The sequence below is a fragment of the Somniosus microcephalus genome, unplaced genomic scaffold (genome assembly GCF_052327205.1).
Source record: "Somniosus microcephalus isolate GS21.2 unplaced genomic scaffold, FLI_Smic_1.0 scaffold13, whole genome shotgun sequence".
Classification (NCBI taxonomy): domain Eukaryota; kingdom Metazoa; phylum Chordata; class Chondrichthyes; order Squaliformes; family Somniosidae; genus Somniosus; species Somniosus microcephalus.
Genome location: NW_028225200.1, coordinates 908836 through 931215, shown reverse-complemented (window position 1 = coordinate 931215; position 22380 = coordinate 908836). Strand labels below are relative to the sequence as shown.

Genomic DNA, 22380 nt, shown 5'->3' with positions numbered 1-22380 from the left:
AGAAAACATCCCCAGCGTGTTCAGTATTTCCTGACAGGTATAACCTCTCAGTTCTGGTATCATTTCAGTAAATACTGTTTGCACCTTTGCCAGTCCCTCTGTGTCCTTTTTATAAGATGGAGACCATGTTCACAGTACACCAAGTGTGGTCTAACCAAGGTTCCATACAAGTTTAACATAACTTCTTTACATTTCTATCCCTCTAGAAATGAACCCCAGTGCGTTCTTTGTTTTTATGGCCTTATCAACCTGCATTGCAATTTTTAGTGATTTATGTAACCGTACTCTCGCATACCTCTGTCCCTCAACCTCGTTTAGAACTTATTTTCCAAGGAGTATGTGACCTCAGTTTTCTTCTTATTAAAATGCATGACCTCACACTTCTCTATATTGAGGTTCATTTGCCAATTACACGCCCATTCTGCCAGTTTATTAACGTCTTCCTGTATTATGTCGCCGTCCTCCTCTGTATTAATTATAAACCCACATTTGGGCGGCATCCACAAAGTTTGAAATTGCACTCCGATTCCTGAGTCCTAATTGTTTAAGTAAATGGTGAACAAAAGTGTTCCCAGCACCGATCCTTGTGGAACACCACTTCCCAACATTGGCCAACTTCACTCCTTTTGAATTCTATCGCCTTAGAAATAAACCCCAGTTCATTGTTAGCATTTTAATTGCTTTGCTGACCAGTGATACTGCTTTTAATTATTTAGTCACCTTTATCCCGAGAGCCCTTTGCTCTTCTGTCATATTCCGCTGCTTATTTTCTAAGGTATCGGTGATTATAGAATCATGGAATGATGCAGCGTAGAAGGCGGCCATTCGGCCCACCGTACCTGTGCCGGCTCTTTGGTAGAGCTGTCCAATTAATCCCACTCCTCTGCATTTTCCCCAGTGTTTTTTTCCAAATCCCCTTTGTAAGTTCCTATTAACTCTGCTTCCACTGCCCTTTCAGGCAATGGATGCCAGATCACAACAACTCGCTGCATAAAACAAAAGTTTCCTCGTGTTGTCTCTGGTTCTTTTGCCAATCATATTAAATCTGTGTCCTCTGGTTACCGACCCCACTGCCACTGGAAACAGTTGCTCCTTAATTACTCTATTAAATCTATTTAGGAAAATTAAAAAATAGGACCTCAAAGGTAGTAATCTCAGGATTGCTACCAGTGCCACGTGTTAGTCAGAGTAGAAATAGAAGTGTAGGAACAGAAGTTCCTACCCGAATAACGAAGCCCAACACAGTGAAACGAAATAATTAAACTTTAATAAACAAAATACTTTAACTGATAACTACAAGAGCAGAGGTCAGCAGGTCTGTCCAGGTCTCCAGCCTTTCTCAGACTGCCCTTAAATACTAGAAACCGACGTCATGACGTCATCATGTTTTCCGCGCCAACTGGGGGTCACGTGATCAGCGTCATGACGTCATCACGTGGAAATACAAGAACCTACACACAGCTTAAAGGTGCAGTCCACAACTGCACTACAGAGTGGTTAAAGGAATTATTACAGATTGTTCAGTGTCTCTTGGTGGCTCCGCCACAGGCGCCCCCCCAGAATTCTCTTTAACAGACAGCATCAAACGTGCAGGAGGTTTAATTATTCTGCCCGAACGACTACGAACTTCAGACAATGGACCGTTAGAAGATGAGCCAACATTTGGCTGTATCTGAAGCGGTACATCTGGGGTGGAGGAAACCGTAGCAGAAGGTATAGATGAGGATGAAGCCGAAGCAGGCAATTTAATAGTAGACTGCTGCATAATTGGTCTAGTAGCCAATGGTGGTCGTCCACGGCGAGGTGGCTGAGCAACAACCACCGGTTCACTCTGATCCAGATGGGCTGGTTTAAGTCGGTTGATGGAGATGGTATCCAATTTACCTCCCATTTCGACCGTAAAATATTTCTCTCCCACTGCAATGACACGAAACGGTCCATCATAAGGTGGTCTGAGTGTATCGCTATGAGCATCCTGCCGAATAAAAACATAATCGGAACTCATAAGTTCTGCCGGAACATGAGGCCTCTGTAGATTGTGATGCGAGGTTGGAATAGGCAGGAAATTCTTTGCCACCTCGTGATGCTGAAGGAGCTGCTGAGCAGGCGACCACGATTCTGTATGTGGAGGGAGGAAATCCCCTGGTACTCGAAGTGCTTGACCGTAGACTAACTCAGCCGATGAAGCCTGGAGGTCATCTTTGGGGGCTGTACGGAGGCCTAGCATCACCCAAGGGAGTCTATCCACCCAGTTGGAACCACGCAAGCTGGCACGGAGGGACGCCTTTAGAGACCGATGAAATCTTTCACATAAGCCATTTGCTTGCGGATGGTAAGCGGTGGTACGATGCAGCTTGGTACCCAAGCCCTGTGCAACTGCATTCCACAACTCTGACGTAAATTGTGGACCTCGGTCAGAGGAGATATCAGATGGCACTCCAAACCGGGCCACCCATGACGAAATAAATGCCCTGGATACGTCCGCTGTGGTAGTAGCAACCAAGGGAATCGCCTCTGGCCACCTGGTAGTACGGTCCACTATTGTCAGGAGATGCATAAAACCCCGCGAAATGGGGAGGGGGCCCACTAAGTCCACATGTACATGGTCGAACCAGCGTTCAGGCACTGGAAAGATGGCCATTGGAGCCTTCACGTGACGATGAACCTTTGATTTTTGACAGTCCACGCAATTGTTTGTCCAGTCCCGAACGTCTAAATGCATTCCCTTCCAAACAAACTTACGGGACATAAGTCATTGTGAAGCTCACATCCCCGGGTGTGATAGGCCATGTATAATCTGAAAAATCTTCTTACGCCATTCGACTGGTACAATGGGCCGGGGCACTCCCATGGATATGTCACACAAAAGCGTGGTTCCTGCTGATTGGAACATAACATCGGCTACCTGCAAGCTAGAAGGCATGGTCCAATACGCCTGAATCTCAGGATCCGCCAGCTGTTCTTTTGCCAACCCGACGTAATCGATTCCCAGGTGAATTGTCTGGACTGGGGCACGCGACAGGCAATCAGCCACAAGATTATCTTTGCCAGACACATGTCGCAAATCCGTTGTAAATTCTGATATAAATGTAAGGTGGTGCTGTTGCCGGGCTGACCACAGCTCCGCCGTTTTGGCCATTGCAAAAGTGAGCGGTTTATGGTCCACAAATGCAGTAAACGGGCACCCTTCTAGAAGAAAACAAAAATGCCGGATGGCCAAAAACAAGGTCAGCAACTCCCTATCAAAAGTGCTATATTTTCGCTCATTTATACGCAGTTGGCGGCTAAAAAAGGCCAATGGCTGCCAAGTCCCGTCAACCCATTGCTCCTGCACTGCCCCGATGGCGTAATCGGAGGCGTCGGTAGTAAGGGCGATGATTGCGCCCGGGAGTGGGTGTGCAAGCATAGTTGCATCTGCCAATGCCGCCTTGGTGTCCAGGAATGCCTGGTCCATCTGTGGTGTCCAAATGATAACATCTTTACCCGACTTCCCTTTAAGTGCTTCGTACAGCGGCTGCATTAATTGGGCTGCCTTGGGGACAAAACGGTGATAAAAATTCACCATCCCCAGGAACTCCTGAAGAGATTTAAGTATATGCGGCCGCGGGAATGCCGTAACTGCCTCTACCTTAGTGGCCAGTGGGACGGCGCCTTCTGAGGTGATCCTATGCCCCAGAAAGTCAATGCTGGTTAACCCAAACTGGCATTTGGCTAGATTTATAATGAGGCCATGTTGGCTGAGACGGGCAAAGAGTGTACGTAAATGAGCCATATGCTCTTCCTTATCTTTACTAGCAATGAGAATATCATCCAAGTAAATGAAAATGAAAGGAAGATCCCGTAACACAGAGTCCATAAGTCGCTGAAAAGCCTGAGCTGCATTTTTCAATCCAAACGGCATGCAAAGGAACTCAAAAAGGCCAAACGGTGTGATGACCGCCGTTTTGGGGATGTCTTGAGGGTACACAGGAACTTGATGATATCCACGGACGAGATCTACTTTGGAAAATATTGTTTTGCCGGCCAAATGAGCCGAAAAATCCTGTATATGCGGTATTGGATACCTATCCAGCATAGTGGCTTCATTAAGGCATCTGTAATCCCCACAAGGCCTCCATCCGCCACCTGGTTTGGGTACAATGTGTAATGGGGAAGACCAAGGACTGTCAGAGCATCGGACAATCCCAAGGCGCTCCATAATCCGAAACTCTGCCTTTGCGGCTATAAGCTTTCCGGGTTCCAATCTTCGTGCCCGGGCGTAAACAGGCGATCCCGTTGTGGTAATATAATGTACCACACTGTGCTTCGCAACTGCTGCCGTGAATGTAGGCCTGGTGAGCCCCGGGAATTCACCAAGTAGGCGCCTAAACCCTTCCTGCGATGGAGCCGCACAGGCAACCGACCAGGAGACAGCAGTACTGCGGTGACAAGGCACCGCATGGAAGGTAGACGCATTAATGAGTCGACAATGTTGGACGTCGACCAGAAAACCATGGGCACAAAAAAAATCAGCCCCCAGGATGGCCTGTGATACTTTAGCCATTATAAATTCCCATACAAAACGTTGACCTCCAAGAGTTAAATTAACTGCCCGTTTACCAAACGTGCGAATGGCCGCACCATTGGCTGCCTCAAGGGAAGGGCCGTGACTGCCGGATTGTAGATCCAGCTTTGAAACTGGCAAAATACTGCACTGAGAACCAGTATCACACAAGAATCGTCGCCCTGTTCCGGAATCAGTAATATAGAGGAGTTTTCCTGCTGAACCGACTGCCATGGTGAACTGGGTGTTTTTGTCAGCCCCTGTCTTCTTCGAAGTTTGAGAGTCTGCTGGAGACTTTTTTTCAACCCAACTGCAGGGTGGACGGCAGCGTCGAGCCTTGGCGCCAAAACGGGCGTGGTACATACACCAGCCTGCTGGAGGAGGGCTGGACTTTGCTCGTGTAGGGGAAAGGTGCCTCGTAGCTGCGCAACTCTGCTGTATGACCATAAAAGACTTATCTGCCTCCGCAGCCAGCTCGGCACAGTCCGTAATCGTAGAACTGGCCAAGACTGCCTGAACTGGCTCGGGTAGCTGGCAGAGGAAAAGCTCTCGAAATAAAAAACATTGGGGCTCTGAACCCAAAAGCATGAGCATTTGGCTCATCAATTCTGATGGTTTTGAATCCCCAAGACCCGGCATTGCGACAAGCTTGCGTGCACGCTCTGACTTAGTTAGACCATACACTTGTAGTAAACGATCTTTTAAAGCTGAATACTTGCCCTCTGCCGGTGGATTCCCCAGGATGCTGATGACCCGTGAAGCCGTGGCGCTGTCCAGAGTGGAAACCATGTAATAATAACGGGTTGAATCCACTGTAATGTCCCGGATAGCAAACTGGGCTTCTGCTTGGAAAAACCATGCTTCTGGTTGCTGTTCCCAGAACTGCGGCAATTTAAGGGCAACGGCGTTCGTGTTCATTATGAATATCTCGAAGAAAGTTGTCCAACGAGCTCGGGGTCACCAATGTAGGAATAACGAAGCCCAACGCAGTGAAACGAAATAATTAAACTTTTATAAACAAAATACTTTAACTGATAACTACAAGAGCAGAGGTCAGCAGGTCTGTCCAGGTCTCCAGCCTTTCTCAGACTGCCCTTAAATACTAGAAACCGACGTCATGACGTCATCACGTTTTCCGTGCCAACTGGGGGTCACGTGATCGGTGTCATGACGTCATCACGTGGAAATACAAGAACCTACACACAGCTTAAAGGTGCAGTCCACAACTGCACTACAGAGTGGTTAAAGGAATTATTGCAGATTGTTCAGTGTCTCTTGGTGGCTCCGCCACAGAAGGATATTTCAGATGAATGAATGGCTAGAGGAATGGTGCAAGGGGGAGGGACTCAAATTCCAGAGACATTGGAACCGGTTCTGGGGGAGGTGGGACCAGTACAAACTGGACGGTTTGCACCTGGGCAGGACCGGGACCAAAGTCCTAGGGGGAATGTTTGCTAGTGCTCTGGGGGAGGGTTTAAACTAAAATGGCAGGGGATTGGGAACCTGTGCAGGGAGACAGAGGAAAGGGAAGCAAGGCTAGAAACAAAAGAACGGAAGGAGAAAAGCAAACGTGGAAGGCAGAGAAATCAAGGGTGTAAATCAAACAGGGCTACAGTAAATAATAATTCTAAAAGGACTAAGAGTGTTTAAAAAAAAGCCTGAAGGCTTTGTGTCTTAATACGAGGAGCATTTGTAATAAGGTGGATGAATTAGCTGCACAAATAGATGTAAATGGATATGATGTAATTGGAATTACAGAGACATGGCTCCAGGGTGACCAAGGCTGGGAATTCAACATCCAGGGGTATTCAATATTCAGGAAGGACAGGCAAAAAGGAAAAGGAGGTGGGGTAGCATTGCTGGTTAAGGAGCCGATTAACACAATAGTAAGGAAGGATATTAGCTCTGATGATGTGGAATCTGTATGGGTAGAGCTGAGAAATACCAAGGGGCAGAAAACGTTAGTGGGAGTTGTATACAGACCTCCAAACAGTAACGCTGAGGTTGGGAATGGCATTAAATGGGAAATAAGAGATACGTGCAATAAGGGCACAGCAGTTATCATGGGTGACTTTAATCTACATATAGATTGGGCTAACCAAATTAGTAACAGTACTGTGGAGGAGGAATTCTTAGAGTGTATACGGGATGGTTTCCTGGACCAATATGTCGAGGAACCAAGTAGAGATCAGGCCATCTTAGACTGGGTATTATGTAATGAGAAAGGATTAATTAGCAATGTTGTTGTGCATGGCCCCTTGGGGAAGAGCGATCATAATATGATAGAATTCTTCATTAATTTGGAGTGTGAAGAAGTTGACTCAGAGACTAGGGTTCTGAACTTAAATAAATGAAACTTCAATGGTATGAGGCGCGAGTTGGCTAGGATGGATTGGGGAACGTTACTTAAAGGGCTGACGGTGGATAGGCAAACCGCAAACATTTAAAGATCGCATGGATGAACTACAGAATATGTTAATCCCTGTTAGGCCTAAAAATAAAAGAAAAAAGATGACTCAACCATGGCGAACAAGGGAAATTAATGATAGCATAAGGTCCAAGGAGATGACATATAAATTGGCCAGAAAAAGCAGCAAACCTGAGGATTGGGAGCAGTATAGAATTCAGCAAAGGAGGATAAAGGGATTATTTAAGAGGGGGAAAATAGAATATAGGAGTAAGCTTGCAGGGAACATAAAAACTGACTGTAAAAGCTTCTATGGATATTTGAAGAGAAAAAGATTGGTGAAGTCAAGCACAGGTCCCTTGCAGTGAGAATCAGGGGAATTTATAATGGGGAACAAAGAAATGGCAGACCAATTAAATACATACTTTGGTTCAGTCTTCACAAAGGAGGACACAAATAACCTCCCAGAGATGTCAGTGAACACAGGGTCTAATGAGAGGGAGGAATTGAATGAAATCAGTATTTGTAGGGAAATGGGGTTAGGAAAGTTGGCGGCATTGAAGACCGATAAATCCCCAGGGCCTGATAATCTACATCCTAGGGTACTTAAGGAAGTGGCCCTAGAAATAATAGATGCATTGCTGGTCATCTTCCAAAATTCTATAGACCCTGGAATAGATCCCATGGATTGGAGGGTAACTAATGTTACCCCCACTATTTAAAAAAGGTGGTAGAGAGAAAACGGGGAATTATAAACCGGTAAGCCTGACATCGGTAGTGGGGAAAATGCTAGAGACCATTACAAAAGATGCAATAACAGAGCACTTGTAAAACAGAGACAGGATCGGACAAAGTCAACATGGATTTACAAAAGATGAATCATGCATGACTAATCTACTGGAATTTTTTGAGGATGTAACTGGTAGAATAGATAAGGGAGAACCATTGGATGTGGTGTATTTGGACTTTCAGAAGGCTTTTGATAAGGTCCCGCATAAGAGATTGGCGTGCAAAGTTAAAGCACATGGGATTGGGGGTAGGGTACTGACTTGGATAGAGAACTGGTTGGCAGACAGGAAGCAAAGAGTAGGAATAAACGGGTCTTTTTTTGAGTGGCAGGCAGTGACTAGTGGGGTACTGCAAGGATCGGTGCTAGGACCCCAGCTATTCACAATATATATTAATGATCTGGACGAGGGAACTAGATGTAATATCTCCATGTTTGCAGATGACACAAAGCTGGGTGGGCCTGTGTGCTGTGAGGAGGATGCAGAGAAACTCCAGTATGATTTGGACAGGTTGGGTGATTGGGCAGATGCATGGCAGATACAGTATAATGTGGATAAATGCGAGGTTATCCACTTTGGTGGCAAAAACAGGAATGCAGATTATTATCTGAACGGCAATATTTTGGGAAAAGGGGAAGTGCAACGAAACCTGGCTGTCCTTGTGCACCAGTCGCTGAAGGTAAGCATTCAGGTGCAGCAGGCGGTTAAGAAGGCAAATGGTATGTTGGCCTTCATAGCGAGAGGATTCGAGTACAGGAGCAAGGATGTCTTGCTGCAGTTGTGCAGGGCCTTGGTGAGACCACACCTGGAGTATTATGTGCTGTTTTGGTCGCCTTATCTGAGGAAGGATGTTCTAGCCATGGAGGGAGTGCAGCGAAGATTCACCAGACTGATACCTGGGATGGCAGGAATGACGTATGAAGGGAGAGATTGGGTTGTTTGGGCTTAAACTCACTGGAGTTTAGAAGAATGAGAGGGGATCTCATTGAAACTTATAAAATTCTAACAGGACTAGACAGACTAGATGCAGGAAGGATGTTCCCGATGGCGGGTAAGTCCAGAAGCAGCCGTCACGGTCTAATGATAGGGGGTAAGCCATTTAGGACTGAGATGAGGAGGAATTTCTTCACCCCGAGAGTGGTGAACCTGTGTAATTCTCTACCACAGGAGCCAGTTGAGGCCAACTTACTAAATATATTCAAGAAGGAGTTAGATATATTTCTTAAGGCTAAAGGAATATGGGGAGAAAGCAGGGACAGGGTACTGAATTTGGATGATCAGCCATGATCTCATTGAATGGCGGAGCAGGCTCGAGGGACCGAATGGCCTACTCCTGCTCCTATCTTCTATGTTTCTATATGAACACCTCTATCAAATCTCCTCTTAACCTTCTCTGCTCTAATCAGAACAACCCGAGCTTCTTCAGTCTCTCCACATAGCTGAAGTCCCCTTATTCCTGGTACCATTCTAGTAAATCTCTTCTGCACACGCTCCAAATCCTTGACATTTTCCTAATGTGTGGTGCCCAGAATTGGACACATTACTCCAGCTGAAGCCTAATCAGAGCTTTATAATATTTTCGCATAAATTCCTTGCTTTGTCCTCTACTGCTTATCAATAAAGCAAAGTATGCTTTATTAACATACTTTTCAAATTATTCGGCCGCCTTCAAAGATTTGTGTACATATATGCCGAGGTCTCTGTGTTCCTGTACTCCCTTTAAAATTGTACCATTGAGATCACATTGCCTCGCCTCATTTTTCACTTCACAATTCTCTGTGCTAAATAGAATCTGCCAAGTGTCTGACTAATTGTATCAGATTTTGGGCTATGCTGTGAGGAAAGGGATTGGATTCAGAAAGAAACGCCATCAGAGAAGTGTAGGATCATGTCAGGGACTTCTCTGAAGCTCCCAGACCCTATGCGGAACAAGACCCAGCCAAATCTGCTTGGCATTCAGGGTCGTGCTTCTGGCTCCAGTTATATTTTATTCTGTTCATGCAAAATATTCCAGTAAACTAAGTAAGGAGATCACTTTATATGCAGGAATGAGTGTCAGTTAGAATGGGTTGCATGAATGACTTTTTAACCGAAGGTCAGCCATGATCGTATTGAATGGTGGAGCAGGCTCGAAGGGCCGAATGGCCTACTCCTGATCCTATTTCTTATGCTCTCATGTTGACCAGTCAGTCTACGTCCTCCCGAAGTCTGTTACTATCCTCCTCATTGTGTGCTACATTTCCCAGTTTCGATGCCCAACTCTAGGTCATTGAAATATATCAAAGAGAGTACTGGTCCTAATAGCAATCCCTGGGGATCACCACTGTATACTTCCCTCCAGTATGAAAAACAACCCGTCACCACTACTCCCTGCTTTCTGACCCTTAGCCAATTAGGTATCCATGCTGCCCTGTCCCAATAATCCCATGAGTTAAATTTTATGAACAGGTATGTCATGTGGTTCTTTGTCAAACGCCTTTTGAAAGTCCATGGGCTAAAAATTCGGTGGCGCCCCAAGTCTCGCCTGGGCACCGGAAGTTCTGCCCCGGAAGTAGCCGCGAGCGCCAGCCCGATATTCAGTTTCAGCGCACCAAACGGAAGCGGGACGCTGCTCGAGGCGCCCCGCATCCCTCTTGGGGTGCTGCAACTGAAAATCACAGCGCTACATGCCACAGCGCCACACGCAAGGTGCGCTGCGGTACTGCAGGCCTTCCTCCCCTTCTTAAAGGGGAGGGGCCTGCTGCAGCGTGATCGGAGATCGCGAGTGCTGGCAAAAGAGCCCGGCACCGAGGAGAAGTGCCGGGCTCTTGGGACACAGCCGGCACTACCCAGGGGGGTGCTCAGGAGGCCGGGGACAGCAGCGCGGAGAGGTGCTGGCAGGCGACCAACAACAAAAATGGCCGCCCCGCACCGCTCCTTTAATTTGCGCCTCTACCGCCGCAGGTAGGCCCCCCTGAACCGGTCGCAAATTGCGACCAGTGCTACAGCGGGGGGCACGACCAAATATCGTGTTTGGGGTGGTAGCGGGGCGCTGCACACACCGATGACATCACCGGTGGCGGCGCAGCGCTACAGGCTAACGCCACCATTAGCGCCCCGCTAAATTTTGCAGGAGGCGTGGCCAGTGGCGCTAAAACCACTAAGTACCCTCTTTGGGCGCTAACTGGTGGCGCAGCCCACCGAATTTCTAGGCCCATATACACAACATCAATTGCACTATCCTCATGATGCTTCTATTTTCCTACCAAAGTGCATCACCTCGCATTCATCGATGTTAAACTTCACTTGTCAATTAACTGCACAGACTGTATGTTTTCTAAAGTCTATTGTGAGATGTCACGTAGAGAAATGTCTCTTCAACATTTCAAGCAAAGCCTCAGTTTATTGAATAAAAAACAATAATAATTAATAAAGGCAGCCATCTACAACCGTGTGTGGTTTTGCAATTTTCTCAAACAATCTGATGATTTATTGCAGAGTAAACTCCTGGCTTGTCACTGCGTACCACTGCTTTTCGAAGAAGTTGGTGAAGATATCATTAATTTCAAATAACAGATCTACTCTCCAGTTTGCTTCAGCCTCACTTTGTGACTTTCGATATCTATTTATGAATCGAAGATCCTAAACAACTCTCCACACCAACGACTATCCTCAGCTCCTCCCCACCGCATCTAATATCCTCAGCTCCTCCCCACCGCATCTAATATCCTCAGCTCCTCCCCACCCCACCTAATACCCTCAGCTCCTCCCCACCCACCTAATATCCTCAGCTCCTCCCCACCCCACCTAATATCCTCAGCTCCTCCCCACCCCACCTAATATCCTCAGCTCCACCCCACCTAATATCCTCAGCTCCTCCCCACCCCACCTAATTCCCTCAGCTCCTCTCCTCCCCACCTAATATCCTCAGCTCCTCCCCACCCCACCTAATATCCTCAGCTCCACCCCACCTAATATCCTCAGCTCCTCCCCACCCCACCTAATTCCCTCAGCTCCTCTCCTCCCCACCTAATATCCTCAGCTCCTCCCCACCCCACCTAATATCCTCAGCTCCACCCCACCTAATATCCTCAGCTCCTCCCCACCCCACCTAATTCCCTCAGCTCCTCTCCTCCCCACCTAATATCCTCAGCTCCTCCCCACCCCACCTAATATCCTCAGCTCCTCCCCACCCCACCTAATATCCTCAGCTCCACCCCACCTAATATCCTCAGCTCCTCCCCACCCCACCTAATTCCCTCAGCTCCTCCCCACCCGACCTAATATCCTCAGCTCCTCCCCACCTAATATCCTCAGCTCCTCTCCTCCCCACCTAATATCCTCAGCTCCTCCCCACCTAATATCCTCAGCTCCTCCCCACCCCACCTAATATCCTCAGCTTCTCCCCACCCCACCTAATATCCTCAGCTCCTCTCCACCCGACCTAATATCCTCATCTCCTCCCCACCCCACCTAATATCCTCAGCTCCTCCCCACCCCACCTAATATCCTCAGCTCCTCCCCACCCCAACTAATATCCTCAGCTCCTCCCCACCCCACCTAATATCATCAGCTCCTCTCCACCCGACCTAATATCCTCAGCTCCTCCTGAACCCAACAATGTTCCATCAAATTTTTTTGTACTGAGCGGCCACGAACTCCTTTGAGTGCAACCTTTTCAACCGCGGGCAAATTTTAGAACAGCAAATTTTAGAGCAACTTTTAGAAAAGCAACTTTAACAACAACGACAGCAACAACAACCAGTTAAAATCATATATTCAGTAATGAGCTATTGCCACCCCACCATCTCAAATCCTGAGACAATCAGACAAGGATCTGCAAGTTTAACCTAACTTCCCTGTTTTTGAAACCTATTCCTCTGGAAATGAACCCGTGCTTTATTTGCATGTTTATGGCTTTTTAACCTGTGTTGCTACTTCTGATGATTTGTGAATCTATACCCTGAGACCCCTTTGCACCTCGACCCCATTTAGACTCTTACTTTCCAAGGAGTAGCTGGGCTCCTTATTCCTGCCACCAAAATGCACCACATCACAATTACCCATATTGAAATTAATTTGTCATTTCCATGCCCATTCTGCAAGTTTGTTTACGGTAGAATTAATTAAAAGCTTTTAGTTCGTCATGTACAAACTCTATTTAAATAAGTACTTGTCAGAAATGACTGGGATATAAAAGAACTGCAGAATAATAAATTAACACTTCAGAAACGTCACTCAGTTATACATCGACAAGCAATCTAAAAGCCCAAGGTAAGCTGAATGAGACAGATCTATTCATGCAATTTGTATTAATTTTAAGGTTTTCAAGGTATTACCCCTTCCCGCATGTCACTATAGCAATGGCTGCGCAAGCAGCAGAAGCAGCGGCTTTCCTATGGTGCTGACGTGCTGGACGTCCAGATATGTAATCAGAATATTAATCACAATGCAACCAGACAACCTACAAATATAAAGTGCTGTAGTTCTTTAGTTCACAGTATTAAAAAGAATTGAACAAAAACAGGTATCTGTATTTCCAACTTCAATCACTTCCATTAATAAATGTTGTTTTCTTGAACCAGCACACCCTCCATGTAACATGTCAGAAATGCAGCACTTATTCACCAGTGCAGAAAAACACATACACAATTTGCGTCACTGAATTAAAAACAAAAAACAGAAAAAGCTATGATTTAACACTAATAAATATTTATCATTCTTCCTGGACAAGAGAACCAATCAGACTGAGTTGGAAATGTTTACTAATATGTTGATGTAAAGATGTTAATTTACAAATTTCGCTTCCAATATTTTTTCTCTCAAACATTCTCCACAATATTAATCTCGACTCTTATCATGAAAAGTGTTGAATTATTTTAGGTACTTCCCAATTAAATAGCAGGAAACAAACTTCATTGTACTCTCAATTTTCAATCTCCAATTCCAACATTTATACCAAATCGATATTGTACATTATCTGTTTAATCAAAGTATTTTGTGTGTCTTTCTCAATAAAGAAATTGTGGCGGAGCCACTAAGAGACCCAGAGCAATTAATAATAATCCCTTTAAATACATTCTAGTGCAGCTACGGACTGCACCTTTAAACTGTCTGTTAACTATACTGTATGTACTTTCCTGCATTCTGCGTGATGACGTCATGACACTGGTCACGTGACCGCCAGTGGCGTGAAGAATGCGATGACGTCATTGTAATGATCAATAACATGTCATTCTATAGTGGACACTAGGTGGAGCCGTAGAGCTGTGTAGAGCTGTATATAAGACTACACTACCCAGCTGTATATATATATTAAGACTACATTACCCATGAGGCACTAGGCTACCCACAAGGCAACAGTCAAGATGGATGCCTCTACAGATACTGTACCAGTCCACATGTGCTCAATAAAGTAACTAGCAAAAGCTAGCTGCGTTCATAATAAGAATGTCTATTTATTAATGAACATAAGATGGTACCAGGGTGGTGAAGATCTGCTGAAAATTGTGAAAAGCGACATGGAGAATTTGAAGCCACTAGAGCGTTTGAAACTCACAGGAAACATCGACTACAACTGGCAGACTTTTAAACAACAATTCGAACTCTACATTGCAGCCATCGGATTCGGTACCAAGCCAGACACAAGGAAGATAGCGTTGCTGGTTACGGTTGCAGGCCCACAGGTGATAGAGGTATTTAATACATTTGTATTTAATCCAGTGGAGAACAGAGAAAAATTAGAAGATGTGCTAAAAAAATTTGATGCACATTGCTCTCCCAAAAAGAATGAGACCTATGAAAGATACATCTTCTGTTCTCGGACACAGCAGCAAAATGAGACTTTTGATAGCTTTATAACTGATCTGAAACTGAAAGCACAGACATGTAATTTCTCTGAGCTCAAAGCATCCATGATTCGTGACCAGATTGTGTTTGGGATTCATGATAAAAAAGTCAGGGAACATCTGCTAAGAGAAACCAAACTAAATTTGGAAAATGCGGTGAAAATATGCCAAGCCAGCGAGCTAGCTTGAAAGCACGCGAAGACTTTCAGTGAAATCAATAATGATGCGACTGTAACAAGTGATAATGCTGCTGTCGGTGCTGTGTCCTATAAGGGGAAGAAACATGGGCAGAACAGAAATGAAAAGCAATCGGAGGATGAAATTTTTAATTGTAAACGCTGTGGTTACAAACACCAGTTAAGACAATGCCCAGCGTTTGGAAAAATGTGCACAAAGTGTAATGGAAAGAATCACTTTGCCAAACAATGCTTTTCAAAAGTACAAACTAAGAAAGGGCAACGAGTTAATGTAATTGAGGACACTGATTTAAGTGAGACATTTTTTGTAGGAATGGTGTCATGTGACAATATCAAAAAGGATACAGAAAATGTGCAGCCCTCAGAAATGGACAATGCTGAACATAAAGTTAATGCAGTAAAAGAGGACAAATGGATGGTCCCACTGCAGGTAAATGGAGCATTAGTTACCTTGAAACTAGACACTGGGGCAAAAGCAAACTTAATCAGTATGAGTGACATTAACAATATGAAAGAAAAGCCCAAAATACAGAAAAAGTCAGTACTACTGAAGGACTATAATGGACAGAAAATAGATAGCTTAGGTGTATGCAGACTTAAAGTGACAGTCAAAGACAAAGTGCATCATCTCATGTTTTCTGTTGTGGCTGAAAGGCTTGATTCACTACTGGGTGACAAAGCTTGTGAGGACTTAGAACTGGTCAAAAGAGTCTACCGTATAAACTGTGCCATAAGCAGACCAGATGACTCGGTGGATTGTGTAGTGAATAATTTCCAGGATGTGTTCAAAGGATTTGGAGTTCTACCATTCACTTACAAGATCCAGCTAAAGCAGAATGCTCAGCCAGTGGTACATGCTCCACGAAGAGTTCCAGCACCCCTGCATGACTGGCTCAAGAATGAACTGGACAGAATGACCACACTAGGAGTCATCAGGAAAGTTGAAGAGCCAACAGACTGGGTTAACTCCATGGTATGTGTAAAGAAAAAGAACAATGATCTAAGAATATGCATGGATCCAAAGGACTTAAATGCAAACATAAAACGTGAACACTACCAGATTCCCAAGCGAGAAGAAATCACCAGTGAAATGTCAGGTGCCAGATACTTTACAAAGCTCGATGCCTCACAAGGATTTTGGCAACTATAACTGGATGAAGAGAGCACCAAATACTGTACCTTCAACACACCATTTGGCAGGTATTGTTTCCTCAGAATGCCTTTCGGGATAATATCTGCATCTGAAATCTTTCATAGAGCGATGGAACACATAATTGAAGGTCTGGAAGGAGTTCGGGTCTATGTTGATGACATCATCATCTGGGGCGCCACACTGAAAGAACACAATGAGAGACTGACTAAAGTGCTACAGAGCATACGCCGGAATGGACTGAAGCTCAACAAAGCCAAGTGTCAGTTTGGCATCCAGGAAGTCACTTTCCTAGGAGATAATCTATCTGGTAAAGGAATAGAGCCAGATATGGAAAAAGTAAACGCCATACTCAAAATGCCCCGACCCACTGACAAAAAAGGAGTGCTACGCATCATGGGGATGATAAGCTTCATTGGAAAGTTCATTCCTAACTTGTCAGCCAAGACAGCCTGTCTGCGTGACCTGCTACATAAAACAAATGAGTTCGCATGGACAGAAAGACATGAACAAGAGTGGATAAACCTCAAAACAGTGCTGACAACCACACCTGTACTCACCTTCTTTGACCCAACAAAAAGAATCAAAGTGTCAACGGATGCATCAAAAGATGGCCTAGGTGCGGTCTTGCTACAAGCAGAGGGTGAAGATTGGAAGCCTGTTGCCTATGCCTCCAGGTCTATGACTGATACTGAGTGTCGATACGCCCAGATTGAAAAGGAATGTCTAGGCTTGGTAGTTGGACTAGAAAAGTTTCATGGCTACATATATGGACTTCCCACTTTCACAGTTGAGACAGACCACAGCCCTCTGGTTGCCATCATAAAAATAAACCTGAATGAGATGTCTCCAAGGATTCAACGACTCATGATGAAGCTGCAAAGATATGACTTTGAACTGATCTACACACCAGGCAAATACATAGTGTTAGCAGATGCACTATCCCGAGCACCCACAATGAGTCATGTGAGCTCTACTGAAGAAGACGTGGATGTTCATATGAGTATGGTCACTGCTGCACTGCCCGTGTCAGACACAAAATCAAAGCAAATAGCAGAAGAAACAGTAAAAGATACAGTATTACAAACAGTAATAGAGAACATTCATCATGGTTGGCCAAAAGGTTCCTGTCCAAAATATTTTCACATAAGGTCAGAATTGAGTGTCGCAAGTGGACTATTACTAAAACAGAACAGAATAGTCATTCCACAGGCTCTACGTCAAGACATGTTCAAAAGGCTTCATGAGGGACACCTCGGAATTGAAAAATGCAAAAGGAGAGCATAAATGGCCTGGCATAAATAAGGACATTGAGAACATGATAGGCAAATGTGAGACATGTCAGAAACACCAAAACAAACAAGCAAAGGAACCAATGATAGTAGCTGACATACCAACAGCAGCATGGCAAAAGGTTGGTATGGGCCTTTTTCATTTAAATGGTAAAGACTATCTAATAGTGATTGACTACTATTCTAACTATCCTGAGATGGCACTGCTCTCAAGCACCACAGCAAGCAGTGTCATAATGCATGTGAAATCCATCTTCGCCAGACATGGAATTCCCAGGATTGCCATTAGCGACAATGGTCCGTGCTTCAACTGTAAGAAGTGGCAACAGTTTGCAGCACATTATGACTTTCAGCACATCACATCCAGTCCTTTGTATGCTCAGTCAAATGGTAAGGCAGAGAAAGGTGTTCAAGTTCTCAAGCAGCTACTGAAGAAAGCGACAGAAAGCAAGTCTGATCCTTATCTCGCCCTGCTGAGCTACCGAGCCTCACCTTTAGACTGTGGTTCTTCACCTGCTGAACTACTAATGGGTCGCAAGTTGAGCACCACGCTACACTACTGTGCAAAAGAACAGCAAAGTGAGGAACTGAGACAGAGACTTCAACTGTTAAAGCTGAAACAGAAATCATACTATGACAAGTCATCCAAAACTCTAAAACCATTGACAAGCGATGATGTTGTCAGAATTGAGGATCCAGATGCATGGAACAGGAAAGCTACAGTTCTTGAGGAAGTAGGACCAAGGTCATACACTGTTAGAACTGAGGAAGGACAGATTCTCAGGAGGAACCGCCGTTCCCTCCTAAAAACACAAGAGACTATTCAAGACCAGATTGATGACAATGCCGCAACTGCATCGTGTCATTCACCGCCAGAACAATCTCATGAAGACACATCAGACTTACCCGTGTTGAGAAGATCCACACGTGAAGTAAAAGAGCCTGATAGACTTAATCTTTGAGTACAATGTAAAGCTTTGAAAATGTGTTGACTGTTTTGAAAATGTTTATGTGTATAGAGCACTAACAAAAGTGTTACTGATATTATCTTTATTGTTTTCTTGAAAGTTGATTGATATTGATTTTGTTAAACCTCAAAGAAAGGGGGATGTAATGATCAATAACATGTCATTCTATAGTGGACACTAGGTGGAGCCGTAGAGCTGTGTAGAGCTGTATATAAGACTACACTACCCAGCTGTATATATATATTAAGACTACATTACCCATGAGGCACTAGGCTACCCACAAGGCAACAGTCAAGATGGAAGCCTCTACAGATACTGTACCAGTCCACATGTGCTCAATAAAGTAACTAGCAAAAGCTAGCTGTGTTCATAATAAGAATGTCTATTTATTAATGAACATAAGAGTCATGACGTCAGCTTCCAGAACCTTCCAGCAGTCGTCGAGTGCCTTGCAACCTGAGCAGACCTGTTTACAGCTTCCCTTGTGATTTTACTAGTTAACTTCGTTGTTCATTAAACTTTGTTATTTTGATTCACTGAGTCGAACTCCATTATTAAGTTAGGAACCTCCGTTCCTACATTGGTGACCCCGAACTCGTCGGACAACTTTCGTTGAGATTCCAGGATGAGCACGAATGCTGTCGCCCTCAAACTGCCGCAGTTCTGGGAACAGCAACCAGCAGCATGGTTCTTCCAGGCAGAAGCGCAGTTCGCACTCCAGGAGGTTACAGCGGATTTGACCCGTTATTTCTACATGGTCTCCGCTCTCGACAGCGCCACGGCCTCCTTAGCAGTCCACCAGACGAGGGCAAGTATGAAGCTCTTAAATTTTGTTTGCTACAGATTTTTGGCCTCAATAAGTCAGAGCGCGCACGCAGGCTTATTTCTATGCCCGGCCTCAGGGACTCAAAACCGTCGGAACTGATGAGCCAGATGCTCACACTTTTGGGGTCGGGACCCCAATGCTTTTTGTTCTGAGAACTTTTCCTCTGCCAGCTACCTGAACCTGCTCAGACGGCCTTGGCCATTTCTGCAATTACGGGCTGCGCCGATCCCGTGGCAGAAGCAGACAAGATTTTTACGGTTACACAGCAGTGTTGTGCAGCCACGAGGCACCCTTCACCCATGTGTGCGAGGCCCAGCCCTCCTCCGGCAGGCTGGTGTGCATACCACGCCCGTTTTGGCACCAAAGCTCGATGCTGCCGTCCTCCCTGCAGTTTCTCCCCCCCCAAAAAAAACTCCAACAAGCCCGCGCTCTTTGAGAAGGACGACAAGGCCTGAAAAACACGTCCACCATGGCGGTTGGTTCAGCAGGGAAACTTCTTTATATTACGGATTCCATGAGAGGGCGACGATTCCTGTGCGACACTGGTTCCCAGTGCAGTATTCTGCCAGCTTCAAAGCTAGATCTGCAATCCGGCGGTCATGGTCCTTCCCTCGAGGCAGCTAATGGTGCGGCTAGCCACACATTCGGTAAACGGACAGTCAATCTAACCTTCAGCGGTCAGCGTTTTGTGTGGGAGTTTATCACAGCGAAAGTATCACAAGCCATACTGGGGGCCGATTTCTTCTGTGCCAATGGCTTTCTGGTCGACGTCCAACACTGCCGACTCATTAACGCGTCCACTTTTCACGCGGTGCCTTGCCACCGCAGCACCGCTGTGTCCTGGTCGGTCGCATGTGCGATTCCAGTGCAGGATGGGTTTATGCACCTGCTTGGCGAGTTTCCGGAGCTCACCAGGCCTACCTTCTCGGTGGCAGTCACGAAGCACGGTGTGGCGCACCACATCACTATGACAGGATCGCCGGTTTATGCTCGGGCACGGAGATTGGAACCCGGCAAGCTCACAGCGGCAAAGGCAGAGTTCCAGACCATGGAGCGCCTCGGGATTGTCCGACGCTCTGACAGTCCTTGGTCCTCCCCACTGCACATTGTCCCTAAACTGGGTGGTGGATGGTGGCCTTGTGGTGATTACAGACACCTGAACGATGCCACTACACCGGATAGGTATCCAATACCGCATATACAAGATTTTTCAGCCCATCTGGCTGGCAACTCGGTATTCTCCAAGGTGGATCTCGTCAGTGGATATCACCAAGTTCTTGTACACCCTCAGAACGCCCCCAAGACGGCGGTCATCACACCGTTCGGGCTGTTTGAGTTTCTCCGAATGCCATTCGGTTTGAAAAACGTGGCTCAGGCCTTCCAAAGGCTCATGGACTCTGTGTTATAGGATCTGCCCTTTCTTTTCATTTATTTAGATGACATTCTCATCGCCAGTAAAGATACGAAGGAACACTTGGTGCATTTACGCACACTCTTTGCCCATCTCAGCCAACATGGCCTCATCGTCAACCCAGCTAAATGCCAGTTCGGGTTAGCCAGCATTGACTTTCTGGGGCACAGGATTACCTCAGACGGTGCCGTTCCACTGGCCGCCAAGGTAGAGGCAGTCAAAGCATTCCCGAGGCCTCCCACAGTCAAATCCCTGCAGGAGTTCCTGGGGATGGTGAATTTTTATCATCGGTTCGTCCCCAAGGCGGCCCAGTTGATGCAGCCACTGTACGAAGCACTAAAAGGGAAGTCGGGCAAGGATGTTATCACTTGGACTCCGCAGATGGACCAGGCATTCCTCGACACCAAGGCGGTGTTGGAAGATGCAACCATGCTTGCACACCCAACCCCGGGCGCGACCATCGCCCTCACTACAGATGCTTCCGATTACGCCATTGGGGCGGTCCAAGAACAATGGGTCGATGGGACTTGGCAGCCATTAGCTTTTTTCAGCCACCAACTGCGCAAGAACGAGCGCAAGTACAGCACGTTTGATAGGGAGTTGCTGGCCCTGTTTTTGGCCATCCGGCATTTCCGTTTTCTCCTAGAAGGGCGCCTGTTCACTGCGTTCATGGACCACAAGCCTCTCACTTTTGCAATCGCTAAAACATCAGAGCCTTGGTCAGCTCGGCAGCAGCGCCACCTCACATTTATATCCGAATTCACGACGGATCTACGGCATGTGTCCGGCAAAGATAATCTCATGGCTAATTGCCTCTCCTGTGCTCCAGTCCAGGTAGTTCACCTGGGAATCGATTTCATCGGGTTGGCGGAAGAGCAACTGGCAGATCCCAAGGTGCAGGCATATCGGACCACGCCTTCCAGTTGGCAGGTCGCTGATGTGAAGTTTCAAGCAGCAGGAGCCACTCTCTTGTGCGACACATCCATGGGAGTGCCCCGGCCCATTGTGCTGGTCGAATGGCATAAGAAAATTTTCCAGGCCATACATGGTTTATCGCATCCAAGGATGCGAGCTTCACAACGGCTCATGTCCCGCAAGTTTGTGTGGAAAGGAATGCATTTAGACGTCCGAGACTGGACAAACAATTGCGCTGATTGTCAGAAATCGAAAGTTCACAGTCATGTCAAGGCTCCAGTGGCCAATTTTCCGGTGCCAGAACGATGTTTTGATCATGTACATGTGGACCTGGTGGGTCCTCTTCCCACCTCGCGAGGATTCACACATCTCTTGACAGTAGTGGACTGTACCACCAGGTGGCCAGAGGCGATTCCCTTGGTCGCTACCGCTGCAGCAGATGTCTCCAGGGCGTTCATTTCATCGGGGGTGGCTCGGTTCGGGGTACCATCTGACATCTCCTCTGACCGGGGTCCGCAATTCACGTCAGAGTTGTGGAACGCAGTTGCACAGGGCTTGGGTACCAAGCTGCACCGTACTACAGCTTACCATCCGCAGGCGAATGGCCTGTGCGAAAGGTTCCACAGTCTCTCAAGGCATCCCTCCGTGCCAGCTTGCGTGGCTCCAATTGGGTGGACAGACTCCCCTGGGTGATGCTCGGTCTCTGCACAGCCCCCAAAGACGATCTCCAGTCTTCATCGGCCGAGTTAGTCTACGGTCAGACACTTCGAGTACCGGGTGACTTTCTCCCTCCACACACGGAACCGTGGTCTGCAGCTCAGCAGCTCCTCCAGCATCACGAGGCGGCCAAGAATTTCCTGCCTATTCCAACCTCGCATCACGACCTACAGAGGCCTCATGTCCCGGCAGAGCTCATGACCGCTGATTACGTTTTTATCAGACAGGACGCTCACAGAAACCCGCTCAAACCGCCTTATGCTGGACCGTTTCGTGTCATCTCTTCAGGAGAAAAATTTTTCACGGTCGAAGTGGGCAGCAAGGCCAATACCATCTCTA

The 22380-nt window shown here is 46.4% G+C and overlaps 1 protein-coding gene and 1 pseudogene across 1 annotated transcript in view; both read left to right on the top strand.

Annotated features, from left to right (window-relative positions):
* LOC147083941 (uncharacterized) overlaps nt 1-22380 on the top strand; it is a 186133-nt pseudogene that overhangs the window by 123751 nt on the left and 40002 nt on the right.
* LOC147083942 (uncharacterized) overlaps nt 8783-22380 on the top strand; it is a 44394-nt gene continuing 30796 nt past the window's right edge. Inside the window, exons 1-3 of the mRNA XM_085980016.1 lie at nt 8783-8789; nt 20435-20616; nt 21244-21657. Of these exons, the coding sequence (XP_085836142.1) occupies nt 8783-8789; nt 20435-20616; nt 21244-21657 (603 nt within the window). The remainder of the gene's footprint in view (nt 8790-20434; nt 20617-21243; nt 21658-22380) is intronic.